Source organism: Podarcis melisellensis, assembly GCF_964234715.1.
Source record: "Podarcis melisellensis genome assembly, chromosome: 6".
NCBI lineage: Eukaryota > Metazoa > Chordata > Lepidosauria > Squamata > Lacertidae > Podarcis > Podarcis melisellensis.
Window position 1 is genome coordinate 30,016,283 of NC_138538.1, and position 18,824 is coordinate 30,035,106.

At 43.7% G+C, this 18,824-nt stretch overlaps 1 protein-coding gene across 4 annotated transcripts in view; it reads right to left on the bottom strand.

Annotated features, from left to right (window-relative positions):
* The window catches only part of MTCL2 (microtubule crosslinking factor 2), a 78,821-nt gene that overhangs the window by 49,293 nt on the left and 10,704 nt on the right, over nucleotides 1–18,824 (bottom strand). For all 4 annotated transcript variants that reach the window (XM_081915923.1, XM_081915924.1, XM_081915925.1 and 1 more), the window contains exon 2: nucleotides 5,662–5,886. In XM_081915923.1, coding sequence (XP_081772049.1) covers nucleotides 5,662–5,859 — 198 coding nt within the window. In that variant the 5' untranslated portion in view covers nucleotides 5,860–5,886. The remainder of the gene's footprint in view (nucleotides 1–5,661; nucleotides 5,887–18,824) is intronic.

An 18,824-nucleotide genomic window follows, 5' to 3' on the forward strand; every position in this document is an offset into this window, starting at 1 on the left:
CAGCCGAGATTAAATATGCTAGTACTGTATATCACTAATTATGGCTATCTAATGTATAAATACAAATGGTGGTGTAATTAACATCTGGAATGTGAACGTGTTTTCTTAATTGTTATTTTTTTTAAAAAAAAAATTAAAGTGTGAACATGGTTTTAACATTTCAATGTATTTTCACACTTAAACATCTTTTGTTACATATTATAATGTTGTTTTTTGTAACTTTTCTATGTTTCCAATTAAGGAAATCAGCCCCCAGGCATCATACTCGATGAACACAGCATGCATGGAACTCAGGGGTGGGGAACCTGTAGTCCTCCAGATGTTGCTGGGACTCCCATCAGTCCCAGCCCACATAGCCAACTGGCAGCAGTGATGGGAGCTACAGACAAGCAACATCTGGAAAGCTGTAGGTTCCCCATCCCTGATAAAACTGGACATCATGCACTATAGTGGGGGAGCATGTGTCCCTTGACCTGTCTCCATATGGCTCTAAACCCAATTTCATAAGGTTGCTGCAGCCCTCTGGCAAGAGCAATCTGTTTCTCCCCAGACAGCCTGCTGAGGGAGCAAAGGGGTGCCCCTTGTCACCTTTTAACTCAGTATAAGGTAGCTCTATATTACATAATTGGGAGGGTGTTGGCCTGAGACTGAGAAAACCCATTTCAAGAGCTAAACATTTGGACACCTGGGATGTTTTTCTGCCTCCAGGGGTCTAGGCTGTGCTCCTAGTCCTCATTCATAAGCTCTGGAATGACTAATAGTTTGCATGCAGAAGGTCAAAGATCAAACCTTGACATCTCCAGTTAAAAAGGTTCAAGTAGCAGGTGATGGGGAAAAGACCCTCTGCCTGATACCCCAGAGAGCCATTCACAGTCAGAGGAGACCATACTAGACCAGATGGATCACTGATGGTCTGTCTCAGTACCATGTGGCTTCATATAGTCAAACCTATGTTCAAATACTTTGAAGAACCATGTGTTAAAAAAAACTACAAGGTGTGGAACAAGATGTTATCATTCCCCACACCAAGACAGAAACCCTAACTGAGTGGGGGTGGGGCATGGAGCAAGGGACTCTCCGTGGCATTTGCAGCCTGACTGGCTCCTGCTAGCTAGCAGGGAAAAAATGGAAGGCAGTTTTCCCAACTATGTTGGCTGCACCAACTCACAACATGCGCCCAAATCAGGTCCCTCACCAGGAACTGGACTGGCTTTGGATCCAGAGGAGCCATTGCTCTGCTTCCACCCTATCATTGAAACACCCCCATTGGGGAGTTTTATTCCAGCTACTGCTGGCAGGAACACCAATGGCAGCAAATACTCCTCCATCATTTCCGTGGGCACAGAAAGGGCCTCCATGGTGGCCACGTTCCCCTGCCGGTGGTGTCAATTTCTAATCCCTGCCAGCAGTATGGATCAATGGTTAGGATTGCCCCACTCATTCCAGAGTATCAAAGCCTCTTCTCAAAGCTATGGTGAGATAAATACTATGGGGCAGAACGCATGGTAGGGAGCTGTTTGGACCAGAACTGCTGGCCCTTTATAAAGAAATGGGTTGCGTCCATAAGTAGACCCACTGAAATTAAGGAGCATGAGTAACCTAGGTCCATTGATTACAATGAGTCTACTCTGAGTAGAACTTAGTTGGCTGCAACCCAAAACCTGCAGCCTTTACAGTGATCAGGCAGTAACACCTGCCTTGCTTTGGCCTATTTGCATAGATAAGCTTCTAAGGACATGTTCCCTGCAGTTCTCTCTTTTCGAACTAGCTGAGTTGTGGCATACAGGTTAAATCCTCAGCTTGCATTCCTCAGGTTGCTAATTTACATCCTACTGCAGACTCGGATATTGGCATATGGAACTCAGCATTGCCAGCAGCCCCAATAATGGCAGCTGGAAATTTTCAAATGCCCAAAGCTCTAATCAACAATACTGAGCAAAGCAGTATTGCCCCTTGGGATCGTAACAGGGAGGACAGTAGTGTTTAGTAGGGCAGGATATCTGCTACCTCATTCCAGTGCATGTATCATGATGAGAATATATTCTGTTGGACCCCAGCAGGTCCAGGTGGTAGCTACATTTACTTTTAAACAACTGCACAAGCATATCCTCTTAATTACAGAGCAGTTAGCGAGGGATGCTTGGGTGGAGATTGTCATCCGTCACTTGTGGCAGGCTTCATTTCCAGAAACTGCCATTTTCTGGAGCTTGGGGCACTTGGCAGCAGGTTCAGTTCTTTGTTTAAAAGCTTCCATTTGGCTCAATCCCAGGCTTTGCTGAGCTGGGATAAAAGGTACTGCAACAATGAAAAAGCGTTTTGTAGCTGAAGAAGAACAGCATTCCAGTGTAAGTGGAGAGGCTGCTCTCACTGAGTCATGACCAAATACAAGCACAGGTGCTGCTACAGAAAGAGTTACAAGCAAAGGCTGCTCCCGCAGGGAAATGACCAGCAGTGCTGGGCATTGATTGCCCTTCTCTCCTTGGATGGGTAGGTTCAAAAACACCTATTTTGTTAATTAAAATTGCTCAACAGTTGATTGCACAGAGAGAGCTGCATACTTTGCCTGCCATGTCTATGCAAGTAAAAAAACTACCTCTACATTTTATTACTATTTTCTCTTTTCTCCCCCAGTCAACTAGAAAGGGGGACCATGCACAGAGTCTGGGACTTCTGCCCAGTTGAAGGGCTTGCCCATGTGGATTGACAGCACAAGGGTTGCTTCTCAAATTGCCAGCTCTGTAGGGCCATGAGATGGCCAACTTCTCACACAGCATACTGCCAGGGAACCTGCCTTCCTTCACTCACTGTGAGCCCAGAGGATAAAAGACCACAGAATATGTGACCAGAATAAGCAGGGAGATGATAATTGTACCAGCTAAATGCCTCCTGTTTACAAATCTATGCACCACAACAGGGGAACTCACACAGAGGCCCCGTGGAAGGGCCAGTGGCACAACTAACTCTGCAGGTGAACTTGCAGATTCATTTTTAATTGGAAAGGGGGAGAACAAAGTACCGGTATTTTCAAAGAATCGAATTCTACTGCTTAGACAGTAATAAGGCTAGCCAGTGCTATTTGCTTAGGATGTTCATCCAAGTCGCCCCTGGAGAATGTCCAAAAGGTTGGAGCTCTGGAGCTAACATTTCTGCTTTTGTTAATCATGGGGGAAATCCCCCCCCCCGCAAAGAGCACAACCTTCCCAGCATTTTCTTCCCTCATCCACACCATGCCAGTCGCCGTCGACATGCCTAAACATTTTACAGACTCCCTCATCCTGCCCTTTGGTACCCCAGCTGCTTGGGCTTCCGCTCCCTGTCGAATGCAACCCAAGAGTCACATCCCTTTGAGTCAATGTTCCAGGGGCCTTGTGACAGTGGTGGGTGGGGCCAGAGGCAAAAGTGGGAGGAGCAACAGATGTAAATGTACAGCAGGCTGGTTTCTACACACACTCACAAACCTCTCTCTATCCTCCATCCAGGCAGGGGAGAGGCATTATCAGAGTTCAAGGACACATCAGGAAAAAACACTCAAGGAGAATATGAAGTGCATCCAGTGAATGGTATGGCTGGGGGGGGGGGAGTACAGTGTAGGGAGAGGCTCAAGGAACAGATACAGAAGCTTGAAGGACTGTATTTGGCCCCCAGACCTGAGGTTCCTCAGCCCTGGCCTATGCCATTAGGCAATGCAGCTTTGTTCAAAGGGCCACAGCAATGGAACAGGCCTTGGAGGCAGCAAGAAAGGAGGCATTCCTCCAGCAGATTGTGTTACTGCGCAATGCCAATAAAGTGCCATGCCTAAGCAGCATATGCACCACCCAGCTGGCCTGTGCAATCATCAAGAGCTAGCTAAGGCCCTTGGGCAGCTCAGGGAAGGGGCTCAGCCTCTTTGGTCAGCTGCTTAGTTCCCATGACTGTAAACTGAGCTGACAAGAAAGCATATCCTTATCACTAACCCTTCCCAGGTCTGCACATCACAAGAAGCCTGGTGTCTGTGCAATGGAAAAGGGAGTGAAGTAGAAGCAGAAGTACAGCAAAAAGTCCAGCTGCTGCTAAAAATATGCCACATTGTTTGGGGAGCCCAGGTTTAAAGGGATATGCAGCTATGACAATGCACACAAAGGTTGCGTGTGATATGCGATGAGCCAGATTGTAATAACAGCATGAGGAATTGGAGCAGGGTTAACCCACAGTCCTGATCAGAATCCTGATGGGAGCTTGCCTCCCAGTACAGATAAATAGCAGTCAAGTCCAATCAGGAAAACAGCAGGAATAAAATGGAAACGGGGGGGGGGGGATCCCCTCTCCTACCATGCCATGGCCCCAATCTGGCTCAGGAGCCCCTGTGCTGGTTATTTGTTCAACAAAGACCAATTACACAGCAAATGTCACATCTAGCTTGGTCTTAAGTTCTATGAAGGAAGTATGAGATAAAGGTGCAGGATTCTATAGATCCCAACACTAGCTCTGTTCTCCAAAGCAAAGAGATGGGTTTTCTCTCCATTTCAGCCTGCACTTTGTGTAATGCAACACCAGCTTAAACCTGGCTCTCTACAGGATTGGTCAACTCAACATTATACAGTAAACTCGACAGCAATTAAAAGCTAAAAGGGGCCCACTCCTCAAAGGAATCATTTCAAGCAGAGCAAGCTGCAGTCCACTCTCACCACCAAGGCCTGAACTAGAAAGAACTTACGCAGAATTGCATATGTGCAGGACCGTCAAAAACAGCAAAAAACCAACAAACCACAGGTAATTCAAATTCTGCAAGAAAATGATCAATTCCGTGACATCTATGCAAATTAGCAATCACTTGCATATAGTTGCTTACTTTGCATATTCTATTCTGCTTCTATTGGTCATACGAGAATAGAGCCATGGCGGGTAATGAAACCCTGGCCTTTCTCTCCCCCACCTCCTTGACTTCTGAGATTTTACTTAGCATTGCCCACACACTTTCATGCCTATCTTCACAGTCACAAGGGCCAGAAATATGCTTCTTTCAAAAGCTGAGATTCTCAGGATACTTAATTCTGAACCCAATGGAAATTTCAATGTATGCACAGTAAAATTATGGAAGCGTTAAAATACATAAGACTTGATCTGCTGCTGCCTCTTACTCGCATCCAAAAGGGCATGTAGATGAATTGACTCCACTCTACTACAACTCAAATCTCTGTTTGTCTTTACTTGCCATTATCTTGCCCTTATTGACTTAGTAAGAGGTGGACTACGTTTGTGCAAAGGAATCCAAGCCTCGTGGTTTCCTCTGGGAAATTGCTACCGTGCCCAACAGCAGCATTTCACAAATCTTCCAAGTTCTCCTCTAGGTCAGTATGGCAACAGATCCATTTTCAAGCAAGTCATATCTAAGCAGTTATTTTTGCAAAACATAACTTAAATGCACACCAAATAGAGCCTGCACCCCAGCACTGGCTGAACACATGCTTCGCATGTAGAAGAGCAAAAGTTCAATCCCTAATACCTCCAAGTTAAAGGATTTTTGGTATCTGAGCCAGGAAATGCCTCTGCCCAAGACCCTGGAGAGATACCAGTAGTGAAAATAAACAGCACAATGGACCAATAATCTGAAATAGGACAAAGCAGGTTTTTTAAAATCCCAGGACCATTCAAATGTCTTCTCTCTTGTAACTGCAGGCTTACCTTGACATCTTGTTCAAGGCCGTGGATGAGCTCTCCATCCACCTGGCCAGTCTGTGCCACACGAAGGCTGCGCCGCTCTGCCTTTCGCAGACGGTATTGCAAGATGCGGCAGGTTTTACTGGCTTGGTCCAGTTGCTGCCGGAGCTCCTGTAGCTGGTAGACATCCTCTTCCATGTAGACGTCTCTCATCTCCAGCATCTCAGCCCGCAATTCCTCAATCTCATCCTAAGGAAGAAAAGTACAATGGTCAAAGAATGAACAGGACAAGCGTTACAAAGCTTGCATGTAACGGACATAAGAAAAGAATATGACAAGGGAGTGAGGAGGGCAGTTAATACCTATGTGTTTATATATTCTACACTGTTTCTCCACTATAAAAAGTGCTGAGGCAGCTTGCTAGCTTGCTTGCTTGCTTGCTGTATTTACTTACTTACTTACTTACTTACCAACCAACCACATTAAGAATCCTAAAACAAACTACTGTATGATCCAACAGAACAGCAGGGTCCTTCTACAAAGCTATTTCTTATGATGTAAAACCAGTAGATTAATGAACAAAAACAATACCCCTCACAGTTTAAAAGGCCATAGATGGTTTAATTAGCTAAAGGCCTGATTATAAATATGGTAAGTAGATAGATAAAATGTGGGTTGGGAGGTTTCAATGGTGAATCGATTTTTAAAACCCCTATTCTGAAGGGGCAAGAGAAAGAGTTAATAAGAAGAACTGCAGTTCCCTCCAACCCAAACTACCAGGGATGTGGACAGTGCTTTGCCCTGGACTTCTATATAGCAGTAAATTATTCTTATACTATTATTAGAATAGTATTCTACTGGTTTACTGTTACTTCATTTTCATCTATTTATAAGGGTGGGGGGAAAATAAGTGATTTGTGAATGCTTTAAAACAATTACCTGCATTGAAGTAACCAATGCCGTCCTGACATGGGACTGTGAACATGTCAGAAAATGTTTCCACTGCAGCACTAAGAAAAATTCCTCCACGTGTCTGCACTACATAATTCAGAACATTTAGGCACCAAGCAACGGCTGAGATTAACAGCTAAAAAGCCACCATTTACAGGCAAAATGGGGGTTGGGGTTGGGGGGGGGGAACTCCCTGTGTAAGACCACCCAGAACTAGAGTGCAGCCAAGCAATGCCAATCCAACTAATTAGCCCTAGGAGATTAGAAGCAAAGGCACTGAGTGCATAACATGCAACTCTAGGATAAAAGACTGCACAGCAAGAGGAAAGCTACAAAGCACCAGTCACAAGGCCCAAGAGCTGTCTCCCTGAGAAATTGTCCTTATATCTGCAGCAGCATCCTTACTTCTGACTTTATAACAACAATAATGTCAAAAGGGCTTCTGTCCTTTCCGGAGCTCCTGGTTCCCCAAATTAATAGGAAGTCTCAACTGCTCTGTCCCAGCTAGTAGACTATAAACCTTGGCTCCAAAATGGCTGCTAAAAGTCATTAACAGCCATGATAAAAAAAATACATGACAAATCAGAAAATATATATTGTGCTGTAGAGAGGAAAGACTTTTCCTTATGGATCACAAAGTTATTTCCTTCCTCTGTCTGCCCCTGAGTATCTTACCTGCAATGCTCAAGATCATGAATTTTTCTTGGAACTCATCTTATGATAAGAAATGGGTTTAATATATTGTACAGCTGCTTATCACACACATAATTGTTTTTTTTTTTTAAATCAAGTCCCATGACATGCTATATAATCGTCAAAGAGAAACTGTTAACTCTTCAGTACAATGGTATACGTGCCTACTTCAAAAGTAAATCTCTTTTCATTTATTGGGGCTTACTCCTAGGTAAGTGGTTACAGGATGGCAGCAGAGACATTGGTTTAGGATATGCACTTGGGAAAACAGTGTTCTTATGCCTTTGATAGCTCTTCCTCCACAGTCAGGACCACCAAGACATAGCTGATTTCCCATGAGACTGTCAGGGTTGGTGGGAGAGAGGAAATTAGCAATGACTGTACTCTCTAATCTGCTATGTCATGTCCCCCAATAGCCATTTTGTGTTATTCCATAGTCCCATGGCGGCCATTTTGTGACTGGCGCCCTCAAAATGCCAGTCCCTCAAAATTCAAAATGTGCCCACTGGTCTTAAAAGGTTGCTGATCCCTATTCTATTTTATTGTATTACTTTTTTTTTTCTTTTGCCACGCCTGCTCCTGCATTATTCTGATGGTGGTGCTCAAACTAGAGATTTACTAACACATAAACAGAAACTTGTGATGACTAGCCATCAACTCCACAACTGTTATGTTAATAAATTTCCAGAAGTCTGCACCCTGAAGCAGTGAAAAGAGAAGGGCTTGGGAAAATAGTCACTTCCCCAAGAAGGTGGTGTTTACTAGTATGGTTAAGAGCTCCAACGGAATTCAAAAGATACCAAACAGCAACTTGAATGCCACTGACATAAACTCAAACAATGAGCAATAGCTCAGTGGCAGAACTTTGCATACAAAAGGTCACAAGCTGAATCCCCAGCATCTTCATCCTGAAGAGAAACTGCCAGTGAGCAAAGACGGTATTGAACTAGATGTACCAATGGCCTGGCTTAGTATGAGACAGTTTCCTATGTCCCTTTGGAGTACTATACTCAGCCATTATACCCTTTCCAGGCCACAGGAATATGCTGAAGCACATCCATGAGAGATGTGGCATTGGGCAGTGGCATCCAAGAGTATAGAAACATCAAGGAGCAGAATAGGAAACATTTCTCCAGTAACTGTGTTTCCAGAGTCAGAGCCAATTGCCACAAAGTTGTACTTCCCTGATCCTGGAAAACCCAGAAGATCCACCCAAAGAATTATATAAACAAAATCAGTGAGGCAGAGAACATGGGTGCATGCCATGGCCTCATGGGAGCCTTTCCAAGTGTTCTGGAATGGAATGGGAAGCAGAACACCCCTGTGAAAGAGCAGCCTGTGAGTAGCTAAAAGTAGGTTTGCTTCTGTCAAAGTAATATGAAATAAAAGCTTCAGAATACTTCAGCAGCTCTAGTGCACTAAGTTCTTTCAGTTCAGATTTAGTCAAAAATGCTACCAGTATGCAGTGTCCTGGGCAGTGATGCATCTGGTATAGCTAATAATGGATCTATTCTTCCAGAAGTGGACTGGCTCCAGGCTGCATCTGATACCAAGAATGCTTCGAAAGGCAAAAGAGCCTGAATTCCTAGCTTGCCAAGAGTCATGGTCAGGGCTCTTCCTCCTCAAGGAAATAGGCCTTGGAGCCTAATTTGCCCTCAGAATTAGCCTATAATATCCCTACCTCCCCAGGCGGGTGTCCCAGCACCAGAAGAGCCCATGACGGCAGTGGCCTGAAGAGGTCCCATTACTTTCCTCAGACTCTAAGCACTACAAGCTTAGAAACCTCAGCCTTGCCCATGCCACTCCTAAATACCTCCTAAAACTGGTTGGAACCCTTGAAAAGTAAGAGGCTTCATTCATCAGCAGTGGGGCTAGCTGGTGAGAGGGAGATTTAATTCTGGTTCAGTCTGGGTTTACTGGTTGTTGTAGCAACACCGAAGCCTGCCTTGCCTGACTTCCAGTATATAGGTGCTACTTGGACCCATCCAGGATGCTAACCACTATGCTTGTTTGCCTTTTGGACTGTGGCCTCTGCTTTGCTTAACTTCAATTAGCAAGACCTACCCTCTTGCTCTATCTGACTCTTGCCCAATCTGACTTTGCTTCCTGGGTCCTGAACTGGTACTGGTACTGGTGAGCAATATGCAGCCTGACGTCCCCTAGGAGCACACAGTCCTACTTGGCCAAAAGGCTTTCTCCTGACTGCCTGGGACAGGAAATCCAGTTGCCTTAGTACCCAGAATATAGCCAAACATTTTAATACATAACTTTCAACTGAGGCCTGTTCACAGTGGGTTGTATTCATTATCTAGGGACAACATGGGCCATATGCAGGGGGTGGGGAGAAGAGAGGAGAACTCCCATTGCACAGGCTTCCTCTAGTGTAATGGGTCGATCAAATGCAGCTCAGTGTGTGTGCATATACACATTTTAAAGCACGTGGGGAAAACCTCCAGCCCAGAGCAGACACCACATCTGCATATTCATAAACTAGTCAGGGACTTCTGACTATGTTTTTATGGCTTTCTTTAATATTGTCCTATCTGTGAACAACTGCCTACTAAAAAATACAGTGGTACCTTGGGTTACAGACACTTCAGGTTATAGACTCCACTAACCCAGAAATAGTAACTCAGGTTAAGAACTTTGCTTCAGGTTGAGAACAGAAATTGTGTGGCGGTGGCACAAAGCCCCTTTAGCTAAAGTGGTACCTCAGGTTAAGAACAGTTTCAGGTTAAGAACGGACCTCCAGAATTAAGTTCTTAACCCAAGGTACTACTATACTGGTTTGAAGGATTCTATTCTGTGGTTTCACCATCAATTCCCTAAGTGGTTTTCAGAGCACCATTTCATTAAAAATTGACCAGACTGACCACATGTTGGTGCAGAGGTAAACAAAGCTCCCTTAGGAGTAGGTTCAGAAGTCACATTTTTGAAAAGTCACACTACCCCAGCCTGCACAACTCTACCCTTTTCCACAATAAATGCCTCATGAATGCAACAGGATATTTAGTGGGAGCTCCCAGGATCCCTACAAGGAGTCCTGGTACCCAGTGAGAATCTACACATACATAGCTTCACCAAAAGAAAGGTTTACCAAATCTCTCGAATAAATTTACTCTTCTTTATGCAAGTATGGCACTATCAAAGCAGGCTTGAGACAGTTTGGGGCATAAAGTGAAATAACCAAATGACACCCCCCCCCACACACACACTATTTAGCACTGTCACACTCCACCACAAAATCCTCACTTTGGACGGAAATCACTTTGAAATGAACGGGAGCTGCACAAGAGCTCTGGCTCATTTCAGTGAGGCTTGCAGAGACTATTGTTGACAATCAGTCACCTCACCATGGCCTCATCCTGGGCCATGAGCTGAATTATGAAGATGGTCCCTGTAAAGAATGAACTCTGTTAAGTGTCTAAGCATACACTCCATCAGCTGGTTCAAGAATTCATCTCCTTTCATATACACAACTAAACCTACTGCCTCCCAGGAGTGACATACTTCAACCAGTTCAGCAAAACTAGCACATCACCTTCCCTCATGAGGATCAACCATTAGAACATAAAACAGACCTGACAGCCTGGAAGAATAACTGTGAAAACTCCAGTGTCAGAGGGGAATGCGCTGAACACAAAGAGCCTAGAGCGAGGGCACTTGAGAGAGAAAGGACTTATTTCTATAAATACTTTACAGGGAGATAAAGAGGAAACTGTGGGTGGGTATAGGATTCTCCTCAGTAGGTGGGAGGAACACCTAAACCAAAACAATGTTGTTCAGCTATAGGGGGGAAACTCCTTTCTTCCTATTGGACAGATGTATGATGAATAAGCTGTGAAGACACAGCATTTTATTCAGAAGACACAACATGAAGAAACCTGACTTGCTCCAGTTGTCTCTGGACTGCAACTAAGAAAAATGAATGGGACTTGATTTAGAGGTCCAACCAAGTAGTTTACTCAAGCCAAAATAAATTTTGATTGGGTATTTGTTGACCCAAACTTAAACCACACACCTTATAAGCAGATCAAACCTATTCCTATGAATTTTCAGTACTTGGCTTTAGAAAATAATAATAATAATAATAATAATAATAATAATAATAATAATAATAATAATATTTTTTTTTTATACCCCGGCCATCTGGTTGGGTTTCTCCAGCCACTCTGGGCAGCTCCCAACAGATTAAAAACAGTATAAAACTTCAAACATTAAAAACTTCCCTAAACAGGGCTGCCTAAAAGTCAGGTAGTTGTTTATTTCCTTGACATCTGATGGGAGGGCATTCCACAGGGCAGGCACCGTCACCAAGAAGGCCCCCTGCCTGGTTTCCTGTAACCTCACATCTTGCAGTGAGGGAACCGCCAGAAGTCCCTCGGAGCTAGACCTCAGTGTCCAGGCTGAACAATGGGGGTGGAGACGCTCTTTCAGGTATACTGGCCGAGGCTTTAGGGCTTAAAGGTCAGCACCAACACTTTGAATTGTGCTTGGAAACATATTGAGAGTCAATGTAGATCTTTCAGGACCGATGTTATATGGCCTCCACAGTCACAAACTCACTGTTAAGACCGTTTTCATGGAAGACAATCTTACTCGGCTATGAGTGATTGCCAAAGAAAGAAGACTTCAAGGGGTGCACTTTTATCTATGGATCAGGGTCTGAACTATACCCCCCCCCAAAAAAAAACTATCACCCAGTTACACCACTAGGTATGTCTATGAAGGGAAATTTTCTCCCCTCAAAATGCACAAAGCAAGAACTATTTAGAAAGCTAATATCAATATAGTAACAATTTTCTTCCAGCTGACCAACACACCAGCTTGCCACTCTACCCCCAATCCAACAACACAGCAATGGGTTTATTCTGTATCATGTTCCATTTAGAACCATCTCCAGATGGCACAGACCCAGTCAAGTGACCTGGTCCTATAGAGCCTGCAGCCTGGACACTGAGGTCTAGCTGCAGCCTGGCAGAGCATCAGATTTGATGGCTCATGTAGATAAAAGGAAATGAAAATCCAAAATCACTTCCACATACTGGTATCACAAAATAAGACCAGATGGTACATGGGATAGTCTATATTGTAAGCTAAGGGATGGTATTAACTCCCTCTTGCTTGTGCTCTCCCCAGCCCCTTTGCCTATTGCTAGTAGCAACAGGGAATGTTGCTCATACCCTGGGGTTCAAGCCATCTGTTGCTCCCTGTTTCACTGGCAGTAGCTCTCCTACAAGAGGGCTGAGCTCTCCTAGCCACTTCTGGCTGGCCACATTCCCTACACCCCCTGGGAGACCTTCAGGCTTTTTGTCCATTTGAATTTGGAGAGTGAGAGCAGGTAGATAATTCTCCTTTAGCACTTCATGGATCAGTGGTTTATCTGCTTATGATGATCCACACAGGAAAGCCAATCACAGAATGGCACCCATTAGGAAGCCTTCCTATTGAGCAAAGCAAAGAGGGTACACAAACAATGGCTTTGAAAACCTGCCTCCCGGCCAGCATGTCACATCCAATGATGAAATGAGGCATTATGTTCAAGGGCACCAGAGGATTCAGAGTTCTCTGCAATATCCTAGCAAACTGCCATCACAGAACACTCTTCCTCACCCGACTCATTTTAAATTAAGATATGAAAAGGAACGAGAAATCTACCTGAAAGCAGCATCCCAAACTAGTTAAAGGCACACACACACAAACATACCAGTTCCACGTGCATATCTCATATTGTTAATCACCACTGGATAACTTATTTAGTTAAGGCATTAGTACCATTCAGCAAGAAGGGACGCGGGTGGTGCTGTGGGTTAAACCACAGAGCCTAGGACTTGCCGATCAGAAGGCTGGCGGTTCGAATCCCATGACGGGGTGAGCTCCCGTTGCTCAGTCCCTGCTCCTGCCAACCTAGCAGTTCAAAAGCACGTAGATAAATAGGTACCGCTCTGGCGGGAAGGTAAACGGCGTTTCCGTGCACTGTTCTGGTTCGCCAGAAGTGGCTTAATCATGCTGGCCACATGACCCAGAAGCTGTACTCCGGCTCCCTTGGCCAATAAAGTGAGATGAGCGCTGCAACCCCAGAGTCGGTCACGACTGGACCTAATGGTCAGGGGTCCCTTTACCCTTTACCTTTACCATTCAGCAAAACCATTAGTGCCATTCAGCAAGTACTATTCAGGGCAACAAACCATTAAAAAGTTAGACCAGGCTACTGTGGACAACAGTCTACTTGGAAGGCCTGGCAGGAAAGGTCAGCAACGCAGACTGATATATATTGGATTCCATGCCCTAGCAGGGGAACACTACCAATCAGAAACACAGCAAAATAATGCCACTTTCCTATAGCTTTCTCCTAGTTCACTGGGCGTTTTCTAGTTAAGTGGCCCTGGATTATGGCTCCAAGCAGTGAGTTCTAATAGGAATTATCAGCAGCTCTGGGGGCATGTTCAATCTCCCTAGCAGTACAGCAGCAGCCCCATGGCCAGGCTCCCCAAACTCGGCCCTCCAGATGTTTTGGGACTACAGTTCCCATCATCCCTGACCACTGGTCCTGTTAGCTAGGGATGATGGGAGTTGTAGTCCCAAAACATCTGGAGGGCCAAGTTTGGGGATCGAGTAGCAGGAAGCACAGCAGAAACAGAGATATTGGCCTCCAAAGCTGAAACTGTCAACTTTAAAATCGTACGACCACTTCCTAGCTTGTATTCAACAGCAGGGGATCTTGATTAGTGTGGTTGGGCAGACACATAAATAGAAAAGAATGCACATTTGGATCAGAGAATTCCAGGGGGCAGGATGTCCAAGCACACAGTGTGAGTGGTGTCCATTGTTGAAAAACACTTCAGAAAGAAGATTGCTTCTGAAAAGAAACCTACATTGTCTGGGCATCACTGCTATTGCACAAAGCCTCTCTCAGCAAAAATGCCTTGCATGAACCATGATCAGGTTTCAATCGGCAAGTATAATTAAAGGCCATACTGTCTGTAATGATGCTTACCTTCCTTTGAAAGACACTATTATAAATGATACTTATATCAAAGCAGAGTCTGGTACTGTAAAAAACAAAAACAAAAAACCCCACACTAATAAGCAGAGCAATTCAACTCATCATTCTAGAAGCCTCAGCATCAAAGCATTGCACCCAGGTATTTATTTCTAGGGAGGAAGTGGGTGGAGAAAGCTCTGTTCGGACAGCTGCAATGAACAACAAAAGAGGGGAGGAAATTGTTACTGGGCAGAGTTCAGCCTGAACATGCAAAGAGAACACCAGAAGCCAGACAAACCTCAAAAAGAGCCAGGACTATAGCAAAAAACAAAAACAAAAAACCCCTGTCAAACGATTAGTTAAAACGGGTTGCCTGAGCAATAAGATAGGGACATAGGAATCTGCCTTCTACTAAGCCAGAGTATTGGTTCATCTAGCTACACTGGCAACTGTTCTCCAAGGATTCAGGGAGAAGTCTAGGAGTGCAACTGTTAAAGACTATGTAGGTAGCCAGAAATAAGAGGACTTTTTTTTCAGCTGTGCACACCCAGTTGTGCAACTACCTCCCCTTCATCATATCAAGTCTTGCTGGTGGCAAAACGTGGAGGCCCAAGAACAGTCTGGAGAACTGCATCTGTTACAAGGTGCCATTTAATCAAATTAAAATTTCCACCAGGTCAAATCCGTTAAAGGAAAGCAACTCTGCTGCATTTTAGTAGGTGATATTTTTGTAGCCCGTTGCCCAGTTTTTATGAAATGGAAGAATCTTAAAAGTATAATACTGTACACATGCAAGTAGTCAGACGTGGAGCGGTAGTCACGTAATCTGGGGAACCGGGTTCGAGTCTCCGCTCCTCCACATGCAGCTGCTGGGTGACCTTGGGCCAGTCACACTTCTTTGAAGTCTCTCAGCCCCACTCACCTCACAGAGTGTTTGTTGTGGGGGAGGAAGGGAAAGGAGATTGTTAGCCGCTTTGAGACTCCTGAAGGGGAGTGAAAGGCGGGATATCAAATCCAAACTCTTCTTCTTCTTCTAATGAGGAACATACACAGCAGACAAAGAAGACTTGTTTTGGAAAAGGTAACAAAGTATTTGGTGAGCAAATAAGACATATTGACTGGATCTGCATTTTGGAGGCTTATATGAACAGTTATTGTAAACTGGAATGGATGCCGAAGAACTCAAAACCCTCGCAGCTAAATATCAATTTGAGTAGAGGTGTCTAGGACAAGGGCTAACCTTGGTTCAAAATGTATTCTTGCTTCTCAGTGAAAAGTGGGAATATTCGGCTTTCAAATAGAACAGGAATGCAGAACCTGTGATCCTCCAGACGTTGTTGAACTCCCAACACCCGTCAGCATGACAAATAGTTAGGGATGATGGAAGTTGTAGCCCAACAACATCTGGCTGCCACAGGTTTCCCATTTCTGCTGTAAAGTATACTGTTCACTTGCAGCCTTCATTAACCATAAAAAATACCAGCCTACAATTAGATACAAATTTATTCCAGTAACTGTAGTTTCATTTGCAGCTGCTATGGAACAAGGACTTGAGTTCATATTTGTATACAACATCCGACGCAGCTGTACAATACCACTAGTAATTTCCCTTTGAATGGTGACTGTATGCTTACATGTACACTATTTTAGGACGGTGGGTGGCATAAGGAATGGTACATGGAGTAGCAGTTGAATACGGATAAAGGATGCTTGTATGCAGAAGGCTAATGACTTCATATACTAGCAATGCCAGAATGAGTCTTATATCTATTGCTAACACCTACTGTTCTGCATACCATTGCCCTTCAATGATACATTGGAAGGGGACAAAAAATGCAAACCACCCTCAGTATAACTCCTAAGACTGGTGCTTTCTCCAGTTAAATCAAGAGTCCACCAACAATCTCAACATGTGTTAGGGGAGACCCAAGAAAATCTCTAATAAACAAAAAATATTTTTTAAAAATGTGTTTGGGGAAAGGAGAAGGGACTTTTTAAATGGCGGCACCACTATTGTTGTTTGTTTACAATTTTACCAAGAACATTTTCTCAACAGAATTGCTTTCAACACCATTATAAAAAAGGACCACAGTAAGGCTGAATTTCTATATCCACTAAACAGAAGTAAACATTATAAATTCAGTGGCACTTATTTCTGAGTAGCACTCCAAGACATTAAAAAAAAACACAACAAAAACAGTTCGTTCAAACTATATAACTTCCTCTAAAAGAAGTATGTCAAAGCCTGACATCAGAATTCAGAAAATAATAATAATAATAATAATAATAATAATAATAATAATAATAATAATACTCTCCAGATGAACTTTTCTTAGACATATATCTGCTTCCTCACATTGATTTCTATGATCTACAGACCCTTGGTAACCTAGTTGCCCTCCTCTTCACACCTTCCAGCTTTTCAATATCATTCTTAAGTAGGGGTGCCCAGAACTGGACATGGTACTCCATGGGTGGTCTGACCAAGGCAGAGAATAGAGGGGTGCCACCTATGGGAAGCCCACACGCAGGACCTAAGTGCAATAGTCATCTCCCACTTGTGATCCCCATCAACTGGTATTCAGAGGTATACAGCCACCCACAGTGGAGGTAAAGCATAGGCATCATGACTGGTAGCCTTACTCCCAATGGATCTGTCTAACCCTCTTTCAAAGCCATCCAAGTTGGCGGCCATCCACTTTCTCCACTCCACGAATAATTTTATACATCTCTGTCATGTTCCCCTGACTCACTTTTTTTCTAAACTTAAAACTGATTACTTGTGGCTGTCCTGAATCTCAGGCATGAGTCTCTCTCAGTCCTGTATCCTGAGATCCTTTTAGGTGGAGATGCCAAGGATTGGATTTTGGACCCTATGAACATGAAGCTTATGCTCTAATGCTCAACCATGGCTCCCAATTGCAAAGAAAAAATTCAGAAGTACTTCAATTCTGCCTGTCTCATATTTTTAGCACCCAGTATTTTATTCTCAAATGAGATTAAGTGATACTTCTCACTGCGCCCTATGCAGAGAGCAGCAAATTTATTCAAGAACCTTATTGCCATTAACAATTGCTGCTTAACCCTTAAGAAACATTTATAGCAAGACTTCCTTATTTAAGAGTTTACAGCAGAAACTCACATATTGGTGTTGCAAACTGGTATAGTTAATAGTAGTTTAATATGTAAAAATACCTTTAGGGGCATGCATCCATGAATACTGCAGTAGGGATTATCAATCTACTAATTAGATCCTGAAACAGCTGTATACAAGAGACCTACCCAGAATCCTGAGTCCTTCTCCACTAGACAAAGCTTGTTTTGCCCTAGCATGTGCTGCCAAGGGGTCAATAGAAGGACACACTAGGAAGGGTTAGTACAGCAGCCTTAGATTGACTGTGAGATTGGGTGCGATCCAAAATGCCAATAATAAATCCATCAACCTGTCTACAACCCCAGCTAGACAGCCCTATAATTCTAATCTGTAAATCTCTACATCCAATACACTTTTTGGCAAATAAATGGACCACAATAAACTCTATATGCACAAGCTATTTGGAGAGAAATGGACAGGAGCAAAGGAAGTAGGTAAGTTCTACAAACATCAATTGGGCTACAATATCTGGTTTGCATCAACAGCTGCTGCCCCAGTATATATGCCACAACGTTGTTAAGCAACAGACAAGCAACAATATTCTAAAACCCCAGAAATCTACCTGCTTCTAAAAGAGAGCTATTACCGGTATTTGTGACTAGTTAACAGTGCTTTTTTCAGGGGGTACTCAAGGGTACACAATACTGGCACTGCTTTTGGGGGGAGAGGTTAAAAAATGTGACACTTACTGCAACAACTTTGTGATGAGTACCAGCACCTATTTTTCTAGAAGAAAAGCACTGCCAGTTAAGAACAACACTGCATTGAATGGGCTAATAAATAAACCAGTCCTAAATATCCTGAACCATGACAAGGTTTAGACTGAGAAGCAGCCTAGATAGAATCTGACTCTGAGGAGGAACCAGCCAGATCAGAAGAGCCAGAGACCCCAGCAGCAGAAGTGCTGAACCCAGACCCAAACTCTATTGCAGAGTCAATGCCTCAACCTGAAGCCTGCTGAACCGGAATGATCCCTGAACTACCCCCTTCAGTTTCTAACACTAGGAAGAAGTGATCTCGGCTACTCACTGTTTCAATAAATGCTTCTGTTCTCCATAATCTGAAACCCTCTCTTTTGATTCAAATGAATTGATTTTGGTCTTAATCAGAAAGTATTTTGTACTGATGTTAAATTGCCTATTACATCCATAATGTCAGTGAAAATTACATATACCTAGTAACATTAAGGAAACACTGAGAAGTAACTATAGTATTGTTGAATAATCTTGTACGGTTCTCCCCCCTCACCACCACAAGTCAGTATTAATTCAGGGAGCCCCCATTTTGAAAAACATGGAAGCTGGAATGCTGCATTGATCTGACCTAGAATGGCAAGGGCTGAACTCATATTCTTATGATCTCGCACTGCAACATGGAAATTGGTATCAAGGGATAACAAGCGAA